Source organism: Gopherus flavomarginatus, chromosome 7 (genome assembly GCF_025201925.1).
Source record: "Gopherus flavomarginatus isolate rGopFla2 chromosome 7, rGopFla2.mat.asm, whole genome shotgun sequence".
NCBI lineage: Eukaryota > Metazoa > Chordata > Testudines > Testudinidae > Gopherus > Gopherus flavomarginatus.
The window spans coordinates 15020500-15043206 of NC_066623.1; the positions used below are offsets into that span (position 1 = coordinate 15020500).

The following is a 22707-nucleotide window of genomic DNA, read 5'->3' on the forward strand; positions in this document are numbered from 1 at the left end:
GGCTCCAAGTACCTTAAACATAGGAACCCTAACCCCAGCTCCAAGTGCCCTACCTATCGGAACTCTAAGCCTAGCTACAACTGTTCTACACATAGGAACTCTAACCTTAGCTTCATTTGCCCTACTCTTAGGAACCCTAACCCTAGAGTGGGAAAGCCTACCCATAAGAAACCTAACCCTAGCTCCAAGTGCCCTACCCTTACGAACCCAAACCCTAGGGAGGTATGCCCTACCCATAGGATCCTTAACCCTATCTCCAAGTGCCCTACCCTTAGGAACTCTACCCATAGGAACCCTAACCCTAGCTCCAAGTGCCCTAACCTTAGGATCCCTACGGCTAGCTCGGGAAGCCCTACCAATAGGAACCCTCACCGAAGTTCCATGTTCCCTAGCCATAGGAACCCTAACCCTAAATCCAAGTGCCCTACACTTAGGAATTCTAACCCTGGGGAGGGAAGCCCTACCCATAGGAACCCTAACTCTAGCTCCAAGTACACTACCCATAGGAACTTTAATCCTGGCTCCAAGTGCCCTATCCTTAGGAACCCTAACCCGAGGGTCGGAAGCCCTACCCATAGGAACCCTAACCCTTCCTCCAAGTACCCTACCCATAGGAACCCTAACACCAGGGCTGTAAGCCCTATGCATAGGAACCCTAACCCTAGCTCCAAGTGCCCTACCCTTAGGAACCCTACCCCTTGGGCGGGAAACCCTACCCATAGGAACTCTATCCCAAGCTCCAAGTGCCCTACCCGTAGCAACCCTAACCCTAGATCCTAATGAGCTACCCTTAGGAACCCTAACAGTAGATCCAAGTGCCCTACCCTTAGCAAACCCTTACCCTAGGGCGGGAAGTCCTACCGATAGGAACCCTAAATCTAGTTCCCCGTGCCCTACCCATAGGAACCCTAATCCTAGCTCCAAGTGCCCTACCCTTAGGAACCCAAGCCCTAGAGCGGGAAGCCTTACCCATAGGAACCCTAACCCTAGCTCCAAGTTCTCTTCCCATAGAAACCTTAGCCCTAGATCTAAGTTTCCTACCCTTAAGAACCCTAACCCTAGGATGGGAAGCCGTAGCCATAGGAACCCTAACTCTAGCTCCAAGTGCCCTACCCATAGGAACCATAACCTTAGCTCAAAGTGTCCTACCCATAAAAACCTTAACCCTAGCTCCAAGTGCCCTATCTTGAAGAACCCTAACCCTAGGATAGAAAGCCCTAACTATAGGAACCCTGACCCTAGCATCAAGTACCCTACCCTTGGGAACCCTAACCCTAGGGCAGGGTGCCCTACCCATGGGAACCCTAACCCTAGCTCAAAGTGCCCTACCCTTTGAAACCCTAACCCTAGGGCAGGAAGCCCTACCCATAGGATCCCTTACCCTAGCTTCAAGTGTCTTACCCATAGGAACCCTAACCGTACCTCCAGATGCCATACCCACAGGAACTCTAACCATAGCTTCAAGTGCTCTACTATTAGGAACCCTAACACTAGGGCGGGGAATCTCTACCCATAGGAATCCTAACCATAGCTCCAAGTGCCCTACCCATAGGAATCCTAACCCTATCTCCAAGTGCCCTACCCTTAGGAAACCTAACCCTAAAGCGGGAAGCCCTACTCATAGGAACCCTAACCCTAGCTCCAAATTCCCTACCCATAGGAACCCTAGCCATAGGGTGGGAAGCCCTACCCACAGGAACCCTAACTTTAGCTCCAAGTGCCCTACCCTTAGGAACAGTAACCCTAGGGGGAGAAGCCCTACCTATAGGAAGCATAACCCTTGCTCCAAGTGCCCTACCCTTAGAAACCCTAACCCTAGGGTGGTAAGCCCTACCCATAGTAACCCTAACCCTAGCTCAAAATGCCCTAACCATAGGAACCCTAACCTTAGTGTAGGGTGCCCTACCCATAGGAACCCTAACCCTAGCTCCGAGTGTCCTGTCCTTAGGAACCCTAACCCTAGGGTGTGAAGCCCTACCCATAGAATCCCTAACCCTAGCTCCAAGTGCTCTATCAGTAGGAACCCATCCCTAGCTCCAAGTGCCCGACCTTTAGGAACCCTAACCCTAGGGCGGGATACCCTACCCATAGAAACCCTAACACTAGCTCCAAGTGCCCTACCCTTAGAAACCCTAACCCTAGCTCCAAGTGCCCTCCCCAAAGCAACCCTAACTCTAGAGCGGGAAGCCTTATCCAAAGGAACCCTAACACTATCTTGAAGTGCCCTACCCTTAGGAACTCTAACCCTAGGGTGAGAACCCCTACCCATAGAAACCCTAACCCTAGCTCTAAGCGCCCTACCCATAAGAACACTAACCCCAGAGCAGGGCGCTCTACTCATAGGAACCCTAACCCTTTCTTCAAGTACTCTACCTTTAGGAACCCTAACCCTAGCACTGGGCACCATACCTATAGGAACCCTAACCCTAGCTCCAAGTGACCTAACCATAGGAACCCTAACCCTAGCTTCAAGTGCCATACCAATAGGAATCCTATCCCTAGGGCAGGGCACCCTACCCATAGGAACCCTAAGAAACTCTGGGAGGGCTGGAGTCCTCTTCCTTCTAGCTGAAGAGCAGAAGTAGTAGTGCTACTGCATGGCTGTTGCTGCAGAGTTTGGGCTACAATGATCCCAATAAAGTTTTGGTGGAGAACAGTGAGTGCACCAACACAGTGATGGCTCCACCTTACCGTTTTCTCCACCATCCTGCCCTATTCTAATTTGCCTTGCACTCTTCACCCTGCACCCCTCCTGCACCGCAATCCTCTGCCCCAGCCCTGAGCCGCCTCCCGTACCCCAAACCCCTCATCCACAGCCCCACCCCAGAGCCTGCACCCCCAGCTGGAGCCCTCACTCCATTCTGCACCCCGATTCCCTCATTTCTGGATCCATCCCGGAGCCTTCACCCCAGCCCAGAGCCTGTATCCCCTCCCACAGCCCAACCCCCACCTCAGCCCGGAGCCGCCTCCCACACTCTGAACCCCTCAGCCCCACTCCTATGCTCAGAACCCTCCTACATAGAGACCTTCCCCTGCACCCCCTATAACAACTACATGGTGCCCTGCATACCACCACCGCCAACCAGCATCCCCCTGCCAACAGATCCCCCCACTGTCCAATGCCCCCGACAACCCCACCATCACAACTGCACATAGACCTCCCTCACTGCCCCACTGACCAGCACCCCCCCATCCCTGTGCCCAGTGCCTCAAAACGCACAAACCTCTTCCACCCCCACTCCCTTACTGCCCAGGACTCCCCCACAGAACCCCCAGAGACCTACTTCCCCACCCCCTGCCTCCCAGCCACACTTACTGGCCCCGCTGGGAGGTGACTGTGTCCACCGGGCTAAGCTGGCAGCGTGGCTGGGGAAAGTCCCAGGGTGATATTGCTCTTGCCCCCTGGGAACAGCACAATCAGCCAGGCAGGAGTGGGAGTGGGTCCTGCCCAAGCCAGGCTCCCTCAGGACTCATTTGCCTGGTGGGACCTGGATGATCTTCCTGTGTTGCCCCTCTTATCCCACTGGCCGAAACCAGACCAGCCTCTGCACCAGTCCCAGGTGGCTTGGCCCCGGGGAGGAAGATGGGCCCCAGAGGTAGTGGGTAGCAGAGATGGCTCAGAGCTATGCTGGGGAGTGGGACAGACCTCTGGGATGCAATCCCCCCAGAACCCACCTGGCTTGACTGTACCCCGCCAGCAGCCATGCCCAGCCTGCATGGTGGAGGCCGGCTGTTGGGCAGCGAGCCCCCTACAGGTGAGCTGGGAGCAGCTGGTGAAGCGCTCACAAGGCCTGGGCGCTGGACTGCCCTAGGTGAGGGGTCAGACCTGGCTATGTGGATGGGTTAGACGGATCTGTAATGGGCCCCTTCCCAGTGTGGGCCTGGCACCATAGTGCCATTGTAAACCCAGTACTGCCACTTTAAACTTAACAGGTACACCACAAGGAAAGAACTGAAATAACTGGGTAGGACAAAAATAACTGATGTGAGAATGATCTAATGTTATTAATATGTAGGTATATATCATCAATACGTACAAACATACCAGTCTATGGAGTAAGTGTACCCTGACATTTTGTGGATAAGAAAACCAAGTTTGGATATTGTCAGGGTTCCCTCCCCACTCTGAACTTTAGGGTACAGATGTGGGGACCCGCATGAAAGACCCCCTAAGCTTATTTTTACCTGCTTAGGTTAACAGTACGCTGCCACGACCAAGTGTTAACCAAATATTTAGGGAAAGCCACTTGGACCTCTGCCTTCCCCCAAACATCTCCCAAGTCCCTAACCCCCTTTTTCTGGGCTGCCTGAGAATAATCCTCCCCAAACCCCTATACCCCTTTTCCTGGGAAGGCTTGAGAATATCCCCTCACCACTTAGTCCCGGTGAACACAGATCCAAACCCTTGGACCTTAAAACAATGAAGAATTAATCAGGTTCTTAAAAGAAGAATTTTAATTAAAGAAAAAAGGTGAAAGGAGTACCTCTGGGAAGATTATTTCACAATCAGATTCAAAACACAGAGGGTTTCCCTCTGGGCAAAACTTTAATGTTACACAAAGAACTCAAATTTATCCTCCCTCTTATTTGCAAAAGAACTCACAAACAAGAAAATAAAAGTAATCTAATACATTCCTTCTCTAAATACTCACTACTCTATGGGATGGCTCCTTCTTTCTCTGTCTCCGGCAAAAGCACACACACAGCACAGACAAAAGATTTTTTCCCCTTCCAGATTTTAAAGTATCTTGTCCCCTTATTAGTCCTTCTGGTCAGATGTCAGCTAGGTTATGGGAGCTTCTTAACCCTTTACAGGTAAAAGAGGAATTAACCCTTAACTGTATGTTTATGACATAAAAGGAGGCCCTGAGTGCTCAAGCTCTATAAAAGGGGCGACCCACCATTCCAAGGAAGCTTCTGAGCTTCTAAGTTCCAGTTTTCCTAAGCTTCTGAGTTCCAAAGCTACTACATTTCTAAGCTTTAGTGTTCTTAAGTTTTGAGCTTCAAGTTTCAGGCTTCTTTGTTTCTGAGTCTATTAGTTCTTAACTTCCTACTCAAGAATTGAAGAACCTGCACCTAAACTCTTTTGGCATTCCAGAATCACGGCTGGTCCTTTGTATCTTATCATCGCATCATCAAGGAAGGGTGTGAGTATATTAATCAAAGCTTTATAGTATATAATATCACATGTATCTAGTCTAGAACAATATTACTGCACATGTAACTCTAATTATTTTATAATTTGATTATAATTCCATTTATCTCAATAAAAGTCTTTAAGGCTATATTTGTCTTAGTGTGAGCATCCTGTCATACCCCCAAGGGTCCTTTGCAAACTCTGTGTAGTCTGATTCTGGGACAAGAACCTTATTATCTTCTGATTAGATGAATTGGTGAGCCTATAACCCATACTATCCCAATTAATAATATTAACCTCCTAAAATCAGGCAACAACAGAAGTCTGTGATGGGCCCTACTCTGGGCCTAAAGGGGTTGTTGACTAGTATATGCTGACTAACATATAAATATATATCATATTAATAATAGGTATTAGTCTCGCAATATGTATATTACTATGCATTAAGAACCAATAACGTTAAGCACAAATATTGTAACAGTGATATAGCCTCAACTGGCCTATACCATAATCCTATTCACTTATGCTAAGTATCCCATAACACCTTGCATTTGCTGAAGTAAACATTTGGCCTAAGCAGATAGGAAACTTGTCAAACTCAAGATACATTTGTTCTCTGTCTTAGCACAAGCCAGGGAAGTATCTTCACGGGTCAGTACCTGGAATGCTAGTATCCAAAACAAAGATAACCAAGGAACAGAACAACAAGTTAGGGAACTGGAACAAACTGATGGACTGGATTTTAGTGCCATGTAATGAGATGTGTAATTTGTAAATTCAGATAAATACCAACTGAAATGTGTAACTTGGGGAGCACACCTTCTGTGTAAAGTGCATGTAATATGGCTGCACAGGATTGCTCTTTGGAGACTAGTATTGTATAGAACTTTTTGTCCTGTACCATAACAATAAACCTGATTGACATTGGTAATTTGGTCTCTTGAGTATATTTCACAATGGACCAAAGTGTGGTCAAACAGTTGGCTATACAATTTATCAGCTGTGTTAGTAAGAGCCTGTGGGCTCAATCAGCCTCACCCTGGTATACTTCCAGTGTCAGACCTGGAAGGAGGAGTTAAAAGAACTGAACAGTAGCTTAGTTAGGGACTGATTAGGAAGGAGAGCAGCTCTCTGGCTCAGGGAGTTGCTTAGGACTTCTGGCAGACAGAGCTTCTGCAACAGGGAGCCCAAGGCAGTTGGGAAAGAAAGCATCAGGCAGTGAGTCAGCCCAGGATTCTGTGCTCTGGTGGGTTTTTTAAGGTTTGTATAGCAGTGGTTCTTAACCAGGAGTATATGGATCCCAGGGTACAGGTATTCCAAGAAGTACATCAACTCATCTAGACATTTGCCTAGTTTTACAACAGGCTACATAAAAAGCACTAGTGAAGTCAGTATAAACGAAAATTTCATCCAATAACTTGTTTATATTGCTCTATATACTATAGAGCAGTAGAACATTTGTAAGTAGAACATTTATATTCCAATCAATTTATTTTGTAATATATGGTAAAAATGAGACAATACGCAATATTTCAGTAATAATGTGCTGTGACACTTTTGTATTTCTAGGTCTGATTTTGTAAGCAAGTAGTTTTTAAGTGAGGCAAAACTGGAGGTACGCAAGACAAATCTGTACCTGACAGGGGGACAGTAGTCTGGAAAGGTTAGAGTTACTGTTGTATGTGGCTAAGGAAGGTTAGTACTATACACTCTAACGGCAAAGTGCTGCTCTCTCATCTGGATATCCAGTCTCCTGACTCCCGTTTCACATCCATGCACAGAATGTGCACAGGCAAGAAGAGCTGAACTCTGCTGTGTGCATCTGAGAGTAGAATTTGGCCCTAAGGATTTTTGTAAATACACTGAGGTTACTTTACTTCTCTCAGACCACTGTCAATTCCAGCTGTTCAGAAAGTGCTGAGAATATATGGTAAAAACAAACATGTGGGTGGGGAAAAGGGCACAGGGACTTGGTGCACTCGCTTTTCACTGATGTACACCCACTTGTGGTCAATCCCACATCTGCCAAATGTCCTGAGATCTGTTTTGGAGGAAACTGTGCTATCTCTGAGTCTGTCCTTCAGAGGTGTCACTAACAGATTGTACCATTGCAGCTCCACCATGGTCATTGCCGAAGAAAATGGCGCCCCCCCCAAATCCTAGCACCCTAGGTGACTGCCTAGGTCACCTAAATGGTTGCACCGGCCCTGCTCCTCATCAATTATTGGGAATGGACTACATCCACCCTGATCGAATTGGCCCTGTCAACACTGGTTCTTCACTTGTGAGGTACTCCCTTCTCTTCCTGTGTCATTATATAATGCCTGCATCTGTAACTTTCACTCCATGCATCTGAAGAAGTGGGTTTTTTACCCAGGAAAGCTTATGCCTAAATAAATCTGTTAGTCTTTAAGGTGCCACTGGACTCCTTGTTGTTTTTGTACAATTAGAATGGCAGATACTCCGTTATACTGGGGGATTGGGTTTGGTGGGGAAGGGAAGCAGACTGGGTTCGGTCAGTGGGGGATTGGGTTTGGCTGGGGAGTGCAAGGGGAGCAGAACGGATTCAGTCACTGGGAGCGGATCAAGTTTGGTTGGAGAGGGGAAGGGAAGCAGACCAAGGACCGTCACTGGGAGGATCGGGTTTGGCTGGGAGTGCAAAGGGAGCAGCCCAGGTTCAGTCAGGGACAGTGACAGTTTGAGTTTGGCCAGGTTATTGGGTTTGATAGGGAAGGGAAGTAGATCAGGTTCAGTCAGTGGGGGATTGGGTTTGGCTGGGGAATGGAAAGGAAGCAGACCGGGTTGAGTCAGTGGGGTATCGGGTTAGATGGGGAAGGGAAGCAGATGGGTTTGGTCAGTGAGGGTATGGGTTTGGCTGGGGAGTGCAAGGGGAGCAGAATGGGTTCAGTTACTAGGAGGATCGGGTTTGGCTGGGGAGGGAAAGAGAAGCAGACCAGGTTCAGTCACTGGGAGGATTGGGTTTGGCTGGGGAGTGCAAGGGGAGCAGCCTGGGTTCGGGTCAGTGGGGGATTGGGTTTGGCTGGGGAGTGCAAGGGGAGCAGCCCGGGTTTGGGTCAGTGGGGTAACTGGTTAGATGGGGAAGGGAAGCAGAAAGTATCGCCTTCTGGTTAAGGCAAAGGAGCAAGAGATAGAAATGGGCTGAGTTTGTGGCATCTGTAAAATAGGGCTGAGGATAAGAGGGGATGTGGAGGTGGTTGCAAAGCTAAATTAAAGGGATGTTTGCTGAGAGAGCTGAGATCAGAGGCACAGGGCTATGTAAGTGCAAAGCACTATAAATAAAAACAGCCACTGACCTTATAAAAATTCAGCACAGATTTTTTAATCTATTTAAGGGGAAATGAAATCTAAGCTCCCCCTCAAAGCTCTCACAGAACTCCAGTACTGTTTGCACTGTCTGTGGCTATTGCCACTGCCTGCCAGACCAGCACTTCCAGCTTCACTTTCTCTTCCTGGCCTTACGGGAGGCAGAGAGAGGGAGAGTCTCCTATACACCTTTGATATCTTGCTGTGACAATCTGACTGATATGAGCTTTCATAAACAATTCCGAGGGAGCTTTTAAAGATATCACTGAATGGCACACGGCAAATCCCCCTACAATGAAGAGGCTTTAGAAACAGCCTTAAAGTGAATCCAAATGGAGGGAGCCTGCCTTGTTCTCCAGGAGGCAGCCTTGTGAAAGCAGGATAATCTGTGCAGGGGCATCAGCATTGTCTGCAGTTGCAGGAAAGGGTTCCGCCTACTTCTGGGCTAGCTGTAAGGATGCTCCCACTAAGTTCTGCCTCCCAAAGTACCTCAGAGGAGCAGTTTTGTTGCCTTCGCAATGCAGCAGCTGGAAGACAGCATCAACCCCAGGTCCTGGGGAAGTGGAAGTACAGAGACCATGGGATCCCCTTACAGAAGTTGTACCCACAGCCCACCCCTTCCCCTACCCCAGTGGTGTCTCCCCCTCAGCCTTCCCTAGAGGACTCCCTTCACCCCCACCCCCTGCAGCTCCCACTCTGTCTGCCCTAGAGGCCGTGTTTAATTTAAAATGAAAAAAGTGTGGCAGCTCAAGCAACTTTTTCACTGTCCCCATAACTGAAGCAGCATGACCAGAGGTGCTGGGGCTAGGAACTGCCAAGCCCAGAGGTGCACAAATTAAGTGCTGCGTAAAAGGCTCCCACACCTAGGGTGACCAGACAGCAAGTGTGAAAAATCGGGACGGGGGTGGGGAAGGGGGGGGTAACAGGAGCTTATATATAAAAAAGACCCAACAATCAAGACTGTCCCTATAAAATCAGGACATCTGGTCACCCTACTTCCACCCTGGCTGCCTCTCCGGCATCTCCAGTGCCCCTTGCTTGGCTTCCCCGCTTTCCGTGCCCCGGTGCCGGCCGGAGTGGGAAGGGAGGACACAGGAGGAGGAGAAAGCGCCCATGTGCTAAGGGCCAGGGGAAGCAGCCGAGAAGGTGATGCCTCCGGGCAGCGGGTTATCTAGGGCGAGGCGGTGCCCGAGCCACGGCCGCACGGGAGAGGAGGAGCCAGCCGGGGAGACCCCACCTCCGCAGAGGTGACAGGCGAGGCCGGGTGCGGAGCGCGCCGCGCCTGATGTCCAGACGGTGCAGGGAGCGGAGCTGCCGGGGGACGCTCTGCCCACGCCCGCCGCCGGCATGCGGGATTACGACGAGCTGATCTCCTTCCTGGGCGAGTGGGGCCCCTTCCAGCGCCTCATCTTCTTCCTGCTCAGCGCCAGCATCGTGCCCAATGGCTTCAACGGCATGTCCGCCGTCTTCCTGGCCGGCACCCCCGAGCACCGCTGCCGGCTGCCCCCCAGCGCCAACCTGAGCCGCGAGTGGCTCAACGCCAGCATCCCCCGCGAGGTGCAGGGCGGCCGGGAGGGGCCCAGCAGGTGCCGCCGCTACCGCCTGGAGTCGCTGGCCAATTTCTCCGCGCTGGGGCTGCAGCCCGGCAGGGACGTGGACCTGAGTCAGCTGGAGCAGGAGACGTGCCTGGACGGCTGGGAGTACAGCCGGGAGCTCTACCTCTCCACCATCGTCACCGAGGTGCGCCCGGCCGGGGGGCAGGGGGGCCGGCCAGGCGGGGATGCGGGGGCTGCAGCAGGGGACGTGGGCTGGCGGCGCTGCCCATGTTGTGTAACGCGCTTTCCAAAGGCAGCCGATGCGCCGCTCTGCATCCGCTCTCCTGCCCCGCAGCCCTGCCCGCCTTTCCGTCCGGGTCTCTCCCAGCCAGGCTGGTTTGGCCGGTGTGGGATCTCAGCCCAGCCCGCTAGCTCTGCCGCCAGCAGGAAAACGGGTTTCAGCATCCATGGGGTTGCGCCTGGCAGCGCCTTTGTTTTCAGCGGTGAGTTTAAAATCTGGTGCAAGTGATCTGCCCTTCCACAGCCTTGGACACGTGCAGACACTGGGTGTGCGTGTATGTGGGTGGGGGAGTGGGAGGGAGAGCAACACGCGCGCACACGCACATGGCAGCACGACAAAGCAACAGCAGTCACGCCAGGGGAGTTGCTAGGGGGCGGCACGCAGATCCGCAGCGTGCAAACTGCTGCCAGCTTCCTTCCTTCCCCATCCCCAGGCGGCACTGTGCTGATCTGTGGTCTGTAGTCAATGATCATTGTTGATTGATATTTTAATGCCTTTTATTTCAATTAAAATGCATGCTCTAGAGTGTTGTTCTACAATAGAAGGAGCGTGAGCAGTGTTGTGTAGAATCCTAGCCTTGCAATAGTTAAAGATGTCAAGTTTCGGAGGGGTAGCCCTGTTTGTCTGGAACTGTAAAAAGCGACAAAGAGGCCTGTGGCACCTGGTAGACTAATACAGGTACTGGAGCATAAGCTTGCCTGGGTGAATACCCACTTCCTCAGACCTCTGTTAGTCTATAGGGTGCCACAGGACTCCTTGTCGATCGTTAAAGGTGTCATTCAAGGGGTGTTTTCATTTTAAAAAAAAGTTGTATTCTTCCTCCCCAGGATTTTATAACTTGGTCCCAAAATATTAGTTTTGAGCTAAAATTGGGTCTTATGGGGTTACAGTCTAGAGTAAAGCCAGACATAATGGTCTTCAATTACCCAAACACAGACTGTTTTGAAGATCCTATCAGGACTTGGTTTGGAATAAAACATAATATAATAATCTCTGCGCCACAAGCAATTGTTTCTTGGAACAGGCGATTCTGGATGCTTCTTTTGATTACTCAGTCCTATTATTAGTCCTGTGTGAAATCCTGTTCCCCTTGCAGTCAATGAGACTTTTGCTAATGGCTTCAATAGGCCCAGGATTTCATTTCATTGTTCACTGAATACTGTGACTCATAAACAAATCTTATGACATTGGTTCTTGAGAGACCTTATGAAACCTTATTCCTATGAATTGTCATAAATTGTTTTTTGTGGAAAACAAAAAGCAGCTAGGAACGGAATACTCAGAGCTTCTAGTGTAGAAGAAAGAAGTTTATGTTGTCTCTTATGTTTTAACCCACTTCAGCAGACTATACTTCGGAGCTACCATGATATGAGGATGACACAGAGTGGGCTATGGAGACTCATGCTAGTAGGTGTTGTAGGTGCTTAAAGAAACCCTGTCAGCTTGAAAATCACACTTGCCTCAAAAATTTGTACCCATTATGGTTATGAATAAGACCAGACCTCTGTGGCCACCTGGTGCCCCTTTGATTTCTATATGGCTTTACATCAGGGAGGGTAAAACTTTTTGACCTGAGGGCCACATCGGGTTTCCAAAATTGTATGGAGGGCCAGTTAGCGGAGGCTGTGCCTCCCCAATCAGCCAGGTGTGGCCCGGCCTCTGCCCCCTACCCTGCTTCTCGCCCCAGATGACTCCCCTGGGACTCCTGCCCCATCCATCCCTCCCTGTCCCCTGACTGCCCCTGGTCCCCCCGCCCCATTCAACCCCTCCTCTCATTCCTGACGTGCCCCCCCCGGGACTCCTGCCCCATCCAACCCACTCCCCCTCCTTCCTGGCTGCCCCCTCGGAACGCTTGCACCCATTCAACCTCCCCTGTCCCCCATCATCTCCTGCCCCAACCTCTATCCACACCCCCGCCCTGTGGCCACCACCCCAAACTCCCCTGCCCTCTATCCAACCCCCGCTGCTCCCTATCTCCTTACTGTGCTCCCAAGCACTGGTGGCTGGTGGCACTGCAGCTGCGTCACCAGGCTGGAGCCAGCCACGCCACTGTGCAGCACAGAGACTGGGTCAGGCCGTGGCTCTGCAGCTGCGCTGCCCGGCAAGAGCTCGCAGCCCAGCTGCCCAGAGCATTGCAGTGAGCTGAGGTTGTGGGAGAGGGGGAACAGCAGGGGATGGGAGTGGGGCTAGCCTCTCAGGCCAGGAGCTCAGGAGCTGGGCAAGAGAGGCCGTCCCGCGAGCCATAGTTTGCCCAACTCTGCTTTACATGGATACAGAGGATTGCCCATGCACAGTCAGTTGCAGGGTAGAAAATTATTTATTTTCCCCCAATCTGATTACTTGCATATCAGATAGCGCTTTAGCTGGTGTAAATCTGTGTATAATCAATGTTGCTGTTTTCCTGCTATAGCACATCAGCTTCTTCCTTGCTGTAAAGGCTGTGAATATCTGCGGGGTAGCAGAAAGTCTTTTAAAAGTTTGTTTTTAAAGGATTTTGCAAAACAAAACAAAAAACCACAACACCCCAAACCAAGATATGCTACTGAAAGAGGACTTTATTAGAAATTGTTTTTTTACGGGAGAGAATATGATGCCCCTTTAAAGTTGTAGCATCTGGTGTTGCTAAATTGGCTCTGTGTTGCTCGTCTCTGTGTTCCCTTAGTTTACTTGTCATCTGTCCCTGGCTTCATCCCCATATCCATGTTGACATGCTTTCGCGAGGTTCAAAAGGTTTGGCACTGATATAGGAAGGCTTTAAAAAAACTTCTTTATTTGGCACTGGCTTACAGCAATTGCCCGGAAACCTTTGGCTTTCCTGATCTGACTTGATGACCAGTTCTGAGTCTAGCTGACTCGAAGTCAAAATCTTTATTTGGGCACTATCTAATGTTACAGTTAATTTCAAAATATTTCCGTTATGGGAAACAGACAGCAGAGTATTTTTAAATTTGATGTGCCCCCCTCCTTTGTCTCTTTAAAATGTAAAAAGAGGAACTGAAATAATTTTTTGAAGACTTTTTCTGAAAAGAATTTGAAGTTTGGTCTTCATTGCCTTTGCTGGAGGAGGTTTTTGGGGGTCTCGTGCTGTGCTTGTGAGCTCACAGGGCTTAACTGAGAAGGCTCTGTGCCAAATACGTGGTAAAAACTCTTTCTCCATAATGTCTATTAGACTAAATAGGTGTTAACATACACTACAGCTAATGGCTTACTGGTTTTACAGTAGCACCCAGAAGACCAAAACAGATTGGGCTCTATTTGGATTGGCACTGTACCAATGCATAAGTGAACAAGCTGACTAAAATCCCTACCTGTGTTAAATGCTCTCTTGGTTGTTGTGATGTTGTAATTTCACTAGTCATCTGGGCTGAGCTCCTCAGGTATGTAAGCATCTAGCTAATCAATGGGAGTTACACGTTTAAATACCTTTTGAGGAGCTGGGCCCTAATTGCAATAATCCTTCAGGCTAGATGAGACCTGCATTTCCACTGTGTGGGTTGCTTGTGAAAGCAAAAAGTTTTTACTTTAGAGGGGGAGGGGGAAAAAACCACACAAGTCTAATTTTTTTCCTTTGCAAGCAGAGCCGGCTCCAGGGTTTTTGCCGCCCCAAGTGGCAGCAAAAAAAAAAAAAAGCCACGATAGCATCAGCTCTACCGCCGCTGCTTCAGTCTTCAGCAGCAATTCGGCGGCAGGTCCTTTACTCTGAGAGAGACCCAGGCACCCGCCGCCGAATTGCCGCTGAAGAGCCGGACGTGCCGCCCCAAGCACCTGCTTGCTGGGCTGGTGCCTGGAGCTGGCCCTGTTTGCAGGTCAGCTATGAAAGGGCACTTTCCATCTTGGTAGACCTTCAGACTGACTTAAGTCAATCATTAATTCCCATTCTCAAGGACACAGTATGTGTAGTTATCTTTAAACATTGTTTTTGTAAAAGCTGAGTAGTGAATGAGCCAAACAGACTTTGGTTATTCTGGTGTGAGCCCTGCCAGCTTCTGGAAGGAGAACCACTTGGTCAGTCCCTCATCCTGCATCAAGGGTTAGTCAGTGCTGCATAAATCTATCAGCTGTCACTTTGTAATGAAAACCTTTTCTGAGTGGAGAACGCTAACAGGCATTGTGGTGACTGGATTATCACTTCCTGCAAGTATCGTGTACTATGGTTTACCAGGAACATCACTTGAAGTGCTGGCAATGCTGAAGCAGTCTTCCTCTTATTTCGGGAAGGAGAAGGAGCACTGCAATGACAGCCAGTCTCCTTGCAGTGCCAGGCAGCTATCCACTTCCCTCAGCTTGTTAGTTTTCAACACGCATATCAGCATTGGGTTAGGAAGAACAGTGTGAAATATAATGACAGGAAATCTGTCATCAAAGCGTTCTCAGTTCTGTCAGTGTCATTACAAAAAAGGTTATTTGTTTATCATCTAGTGGGAGTGCTGCTAGTGTCACATAGGCTTTTATTTAGGTTTTCCAGGTGTCATGAGACAATGGTAAAGGACAGTCACTCTCTTTAACACCGAACAAGGAACTTTATTAAATGGTAAGGAAACAGATTTCTCCCTAAAGCTACTTTGCGTGTCTCTCCACTTTTCTCAGCCTCTTTCTTATTAGCTTCCTGTTACCAGGTTAAAGAAACAGTATGCACAGCTTCCTACCTGCCAGTGGTGGTGGTGGTGGTAATGTTGGAGTGTTGCTACTCCAAATTGTGATTGACTTCAGCATCAGCAATGGTTCTTTCTGCTAATCGGAGGGATGGAGAATATTACACTTGCTAATTTGAGCCAATATGCTTTTTCTATTCAGACTAGTATTAGATGGAAAAAAACCCTCTACCTTAGAATTTACACTGCAAGATTTGTCCAGTTGATCCTACACTTAGACTTGCTTTGACAAATCAGAGTAGAGCGAGTGCAAGAAAAGTTTTACAAGTTTTCTTTACAAGCTTTTTTTGACAGTTCTATTTATTTGTGAAAGCCTATTTGTTCCTTTGACTGCCTTTTAATATTGGAAAGCTTCAGACTTGGTTTACCGTGATCCAGTTTCTCAACTAATGGCAAGTTCCAAATCTGCTATTGGAAGTGGAGAACTACGATGTTCGAGCTTGTCTGCACTGGCAATTTACAACGCTGCAACTTTCTGGCTCAGGGGTGTGAAAAAACACCCTGGTGAGCGCATCAAGTTTCAGTGCCATAAAGCACCAGTGTAGACAGCGCGTCAGCGACCACATAAGGTACATTAAAGTGCTGCCTTGGCAGCGCTTTAGTGTTGCCAGTGTAAACAAGCCCTTAGGCTAGCAGGAGAGAAGTCGCAGTACTATCCCTATGCTAAGAAGTTGCCAGGTGACAGTACCATAGAGTCTAATGCAGCATAGTGATTCAGATGATACCGTCGTGTAGCAGTTGAAGGGAGAGGGAGGAGGGGGTGCTGCTGGGATGTAGAGACACGAAAGCAATTCTGTATGAGATGTGAGAAGTATGCTTCTGAGCTGTATATATCATACAGTGAAAAATCAATTCCGTGAATGTAATGAGAGAAACAACATTAATTCAGATAAATAGAGCTGCCGTTAGGCAATGAAATCTAAGCTCCTGGACATTAATAATAAACACCAGTTCAGTGAGGTGCAGTTAACTGAAGTCACTTTGTAATTTAATTATGTAATATGGATGCTATTAAATTGTTTGGCGTTCAGTTATACTTTTTTTTAATTAAAAAAAAAAAGACTCACTAAACCCTGGATATCAGACTAAAATCTTAATTCGTTTTCTTTCCCCACTAAATCCTCCTTGAAAAGAGAACATCCCACAGATTTCCTGAATCTGCCCAAATCTTTGAGTGACAGCAGATATCACATGAGACTGTCTGCTTATCATTCACCTTATGTTGCATGTCTCGCAGGGGAAGAACGTTGAGGATCTGTTTTGCTTATGTACATGGTCAGTGTTCAGCCACTGGCTAATCCAGTATTTGGGATATTCTTATGCATATGATCTTGTTTCTAGGCATTGTGCTTCATATGACTAATCCTAATTGATTGATTTATTCCTTGGCTTTTCCTTCTGGCTACTCAGGGCAAGTCTACACTACACTACACTAGACTACACTACACTAGACTGCACTAAGTCTTCTTAAGTTATGTCAACATACAGCCACTGCAGTAATTGAATCAGTTTTACACATCCACACTATGCGCCTTGTGTTGGCAGACGCATCCTCACCTGGAGCACTTGCGCCAGTTTAACTGCCAGTGTGCGGCATTGTGGGATTGATTCTGAAAGGCAGCAACAGTTGATGTAAGCAATGCAGTGTTTATACTGACACTGTGTCGACCTAATTACATCAAGTTAAGTGCTACACCGTTCGTGGAGGTGGAGTTAGTAAGTCAGTGTAGTGGCCAAGTTACATAGGTGGGAACTACATTTTAGTGCAGTGCTTATGACATAACTCTGTAGTGTAGACCAGGCCTCAGTCTTCTCCCTGTTTTCTGTACTTTACACAGACAATTCTCCTACCTAGCACTCCATAAAACTGTGCAGTAGAATCTGTATGTGTAGGGGCACTACCTAGTTGTGGATGAATAAGTTAACTTCAACTCAGATTCTTACCTTCCTTGCACCAGTGCAGTGGAGAAGGTCTGTATATTGGCTGCTTGAGAGAGTACAAAGGAGAATACTGTTGCCCCTTTGGTTGTGGTTTGCCAATATTTGGGATCTTGCAGGATAGTTTCTGTTAGGAGAATTGTACAGTATGGGTCAGGTATATTCTTTGTTGCAATCCTGTTTATTTACAAAGAAGATACAGAGTCTTGTTTTCCTGAACACAGTAGTAATAAACAGCAAGCAATTTCCTTACTCAGAAATCTCCAACACTGCCTTCCCAGTGTGTTCTGTGCCCAAGGAGCTCTATCTCCTTCCCCCCTCTTAGGGTCATTCTCACAACTGTTTCTCTTCCTGTCTGCAGGCTTTCTCCTCGTGTTTTCTCTGTCTCTCTCTCACACACCCCCACCCCTACCTTGCAGGGAATTCCGCAGCCCATGTGGTTTAGCTTCTGATCTGGCCTTGCCATGCAGCCTGGGCCATTGCTTGGATAGTGGCTTCTTTGTTGTTTTCAGTTGTCTCACTACATAAAGGGGATTAATTGCTCCTTCCCTTGAACCTGAAAAAAGGGTGCTTGCAGGCCTCTGTTCTGTAGATCACAGATCCACTTGATGACAGCTATTTACACCTTCCAGCAAAACAACCCCTCCCCCCCAGCTCTGCCCATCCTGACAATGAATTTTAAAATGGTGAAACCCCAAATGAATTGTCCCAGACAGAAATAATTTAACAAATTAATATTTATACAAAGCTTAATTGTTTACATTGTGTCTTTCTGTCACGATATCACCAACCCAAATCAGTTTTACTCCCATCCAAATCTACATGGAGCTTTCTTCTTCCTGTCTGAGCTCTTTTAGCCAGATGTGAAGGGCCACTTTCAGTGGGCTTGTGAGGAGTGTCCAGCAGCAACTTTGTTATGGTGTTGCAGTGTGGCTGCTCATACCTGGGTTAGGCTAACCCAGGTGCTCAGACGTGGATGCTAGTCATCCAAGTTAACTCTATAGTGAAGACATTCCCATAGTCTTTGGAGATCAGTACCACCACTTTGAATTGATTCTGGGAACAAATTGGAAGTCAGTGTATGTTTTGGAGAGCTGTTATAATAGGTGTATCCTAGCTAACATTACTGAACAGATAGTGTTAGGCTTGTCAATGATAGGGTTTTTGGGACAAGAATTCCCCACTATTGCTAATGTGGATGCAGCAAAAAACGTTAGTGCCCCTTACTGTAAAACACTTTTGTTCTCGGACTGTCCTGAGGAGATCACTGCTTCTTTGAAATTAGTTATCAACTTGCTTTTTAATATTGACTTCTATGATGTGCGTAATTCCCAGCTGTGCATCATTGAAATGGGAACTTTTGCTCAGCATAAAATAATTACAACAGTCTAATGTGCAGCAGTGGCCAGAGTTGAAAATCCTCCGAATAAAAGGCTGAATACAAACCACTACAGTTCCAATGTACCTGCAGAGATTACCCACTCAGCTGATTTTTCTCATTGATGCTTTTGAAATAGATTTCATGAGATCTACCCAGTGCTGGCAGCTGGCAGGATGGCTAAGAGTATAATATCTAATGTTGTCAGCTTTGTGATTTAGATGAGATAATCTCACTAGTATATTTAGTATATTTGGTGCAATACATGTGAAATTTATGAGCTACAGACTTTACACAGTCATGAGAACCAGTGACTATTTTTGAGTTTCCTTGGAGTTGCTTGCTGTTGATCTCCATTCTTATTCTCGGATATGAGATTCGCATTCCTGAGATTTATAGGCTCAGTCTTTTAAACAAGCTTTCAAACATCATTTATTTGTTTGTTATGAATGGGTGGATTTCAAGTCACTTTTAGTGTAGTTTCCTGCTATGCATTATGGTCTCTGCACTATGTGATGCTAGGTTGAGCCCTGCAGCACAATGGAATGCTGAAAAAAATTAATCAGTAATTTCGGGTAGAATACCAGAATAAAGTGTCGTGTGTGGGAAAGCCGGTTGGATAATCTCCTAAAAGGGCACTGTCACTTTCAGAAATGTAACTAATCTCTGCTATTATTTTGGAGAAGTTATCGGTTTGCAAACCTGTGAATCCTAAGTTTTCATCTTATTACCAGCAGCAGACAGAATTCACTATTCTGAATGCCCATGCTAGCTTGTAGTAATCATGTTGAGGAATTGGCTATTGTGGATGTAGTCTCTTGCCTAAATAGTTTTTGCTGCTGAAAGTAAAAGCACCTCTCTTCCAAGTTTACCAAGACTTTGCCCCTGGATGTGCTTGGTCAGAAATTCTGCAGAATGACTTTTGTTGGTTAATGAATAATTTATTCAGTTAAGATATTTCGGAAAGCGTGTTTATAGTTAATCTACAAAAGGGCTAAACTATAATTTAATTGCTGCAATCTGTTTTTTGTGGCTGATAGTAAATTGACTTTATTTGCAATAATCAAGTCTTCTTCATGTTTAAAAGTTGCAGGATTGGGCCCAATAGAGGAGTAAAAGGATCTGGTGTATCCATGGAAACCTTGGATGATGCTGGGGAGAAAAGGAAAAATAATTGGCTGGTTTGAGAACTTTAAAATCAGGAGTTTGGTTAGAAAATGTAGTACAAATCTCACATTTTTGTTGTCTCTCCTCTTTTCCATGACTGGTGACGAGACTCTGTAAGATGCGCCAGTTGAACAGATGCTAATATCTGAAAACAACTACTGTCACATTTTAGTAAATGAAGTTGTGTTGACAGGTAATAATATTATAATTATTGTACTCCACAGAGAAAAGTAGGATTAGCACTTACAACCCTCTCCTAGATTCTAGAATGTAGGTGGTCAATAGACAGAAAAGTACTATAGATTAATATACTTGGTGCCAATAAGGGAGAGAATTTAAATCTCCATTGAATGACAGTAGATAGCTAATTTTATGCGTCTGAAAAGAGTCAGGTTTCACACTCTTAAAAGTAGAATCTTTCCATTCACTGACATTCAATTCCCTTGCCATCTCTGCTTAAACTGACAATGGGAGTCAGAAATGGTGATAGTCCTTGTGTTGAGGATACCTGTCCATTAGGAATTGTATTTGAATTCAATTGACAAAGACCATTAAGCAGCCAGCCTATCAGAATAAATGTTGGTTATATCAGTGGAACCAAATCTGATCTATTGATCTAGATGTGAAATATCGCATTGCCTGTTTCTTGAGCCATCCGGTATGACTTGCATAAGGACTTAGCTATGTGTCTCCCATAACATTAACAGGAATACTTTGCCTAACTCAACATGTTCGGGTTGACTTTACTGCAGTGGTGCGCAGACTTTTCCACTTGCCTCTCCCTCTCCCATTCCTGGAATTTGTTGTGCCCCATTGCCACCCTTACTTCTGTGCTGCTGCTGGCGGCAGCGCTGCCTTCAGAGCTGGGCAGCCGGAGAGCGGTGGTGGCTGGACAAGGCGTTCATGTTGTTTGTGGCATGGGAGGACTATTTTTTTTAATTCTTCCCCCATCCCACCCTGAATAACCCACTCTCATTCATTTTGTGTTGAACCTTTATCCCACTGCTGCTGTTATGGCAGTGGGTTCCATGGTAGGCGCAGGATAAAAATTCAGAGTGGGTATTCTGGGATAAAATCGGGTGAGTATTGCAGGATATTCTGTATGAAAATAAAGGTTGTGGGTTTTTTCCCCCTCTAAATCATTGGAAAATTAGGCTAACAGTCTGAACAATCCACTATTGAGATTTCGGCTGAAACTATCCTCTAACTACAGTACATCTGAATAGATTTTATTTACTTTTCAAACATTACCTCAGCATTATATTTCATGCTCTACCCGCTGCATTATCGAAGGACAAGTTCCTGTAAAGGGATGGATTTAAACATGATTTATATTATGTTGTACAAGATAATATTGCTTTGATCTGATTCTTAATCAGCCTAGATTTATGGTGAAATAATCTAATCTGAAATCAATATTTGTGAACTCTGGACTCACAAGCAGTTCTGGCCAGGGCCAGCTCCAGGGGTTTTGCCGCCCTAAGCAGCCAAAAAAAAAAAAAAAAAAAAGCCACGATCGCAATCTGTGGCAATTCAGCGGGAGGTCCTTCATTCCGAGTGGGAGTGAGGGACCCTCCGCCGAATTGCCGCCAAATACCTAAAAGTGCCGCCCCGCTCCAGAGTTGCCGCCCCAAGCACCTGCTTGATAAGCTGGTGCCTGGAGCTGGCCCTGGTTCTGGCAAGCACATCTGAACAAGTTTGTTTATTTCAACAAGTGCTGTGACAAAAATATACTCAATTGTCACTTGGCTGGGATGAGATTCATTATGAATGTTCTAAAAAAACCTTGCTCTATCAGATTGATATAGGCTTAAACTGAAGATCACTAGAAATGTTTCCACAGTGCCTCACTTTAAAGGTCCAATCAAAACAAATTCCAGAATAAATAGTGAACACTAAACTAGCTCGGTAGCTTATTAAATCAGAAGGTATTTTAAAGTGTTTTTAATGTGTGAAATGAGTTGACTTTTTTTTAACTTAACAGCATTTTTTAGATACAGAAATGCAACAAGCCTTGAACTAGAGCAATGCAGGTACAATGAAAACTTTCACAAACATGGGATCATGCTGCCCGCGAGCCTGTGACCCGCTACTTGCCTCTCCACCCTGTTTTAAACCTCATCTCATATGTAAATAACTCTTTTCTTGTTGAGCTCTTGTGGTGAGAGTCTGTATGCCAAAGAACGGGTGTAGGGCCCAGAAAACCCTCTGTTCCTGCCACTTCATTCAGGTGTGTGTGTGGGTGGGGGGATTACGCTCTCTCAGAGCTTCTGTTGTTCCCCCCTTACACATATGTGTATATCCAGGGCACCATGATAGCATTGTTTTTGTAGTAGCTGTACTGGCCACTGCTCCTGGATCTCCATTCAGAAGAGCAAGATAAGGTTGCATTTCTCAGCATTTATTGTACTAACTTATTTTTCCCACAGCTTTGTGGGGAAGGAAGCTATGATGCCTCTGATATCAACTGTGCCAGCCACCCCACCCTCTTTGGCACATATAGAGCCCAAACCCCTGGAATGCCCTGGTGGAGGAACTTCTGCAGGGTTCTGTGAAGGAGATAATGCTGTGGAGCTCTTGCTTTCTAACCCCCCTTCCACGTTTGTTATACCGCGCCCCATTTGTGGAATCGGTGGGGGACTGTTAGGCCCTGGAAAATAACCTGTTGTCTGAAACTAGAAATATTTACAGTTTTTGTTGTAGTAGTGCGTGGCTCTCTCAGTGCCGTCGCTGCAATCATCGCTTGAACAAACCTATAACAAAACTCCATAGTAATGTTCTGACTAAATGCTTTTCCCTCCAATGAAAATGAAGCTGCTATAAATCCCATTAATTTAGAAAAAAAGTCAGAAGGGTTTTGTGAAGGGAATGGGGAGGGGGGAAGAGGGGGAGACCAGTAGTAAATATTTTATCTTATGATAATGTCTAAGGGCTTCAGTCCAGGTCTGGGCTCTATTGTGGTGGGTGCCATGCAGACATAGCAAAGACATTCCCTGCCCAAGTGGGCTTCAAATCTAAACCCCCCGACAGATGAAGAGGTAGGTAATGGGGATCCAATGATACAAGCATATAGTTGGGAAACATTTGGGTGCTTGTCAGCCTCTTTGAATCTTTCCTGTCTTCCCCACAGCTCTCTGGCCTGCTCTGACCTTGTAAACGTGTCTCAGTCTCCATTGTTTCTGTGTGGTCACAATAGCCAAAAATGACTAGTGGTCTTTGGGTGCCCAACTTAGGCTCCCCCTCTGGTTGTCTTGATTTGCATTGGTGCATGATCA

At 46.8% G+C, this 22707-nt stretch overlaps 1 protein-coding gene across 5 annotated transcripts in view; it reads left to right on the forward strand.

Annotated features, from left to right (window-relative positions):
• The first annotated feature begins 9369 nt into the window (after nucleotides 1-9369).
• SLC22A4 (solute carrier family 22 member 4) overlaps nucleotides 9370-22707 on the forward strand; it is a 96134-nt gene continuing 82796 nt past the window's right edge. For 3 of the 5 annotated variants that reach the window (XM_050962700.1, XM_050962699.1, XM_050962702.1), the window contains exon 1: nucleotides 9370-10201. In XM_050962700.1, the coding sequence (XP_050818657.1) occupies nucleotides 9809-10201 (393 nt within the window). In that variant the 5' untranslated portion in view covers nucleotides 9370-9808. The other 2 variants (XM_050962701.1, XM_050962703.1) reach the window with 2 other exon arrangements.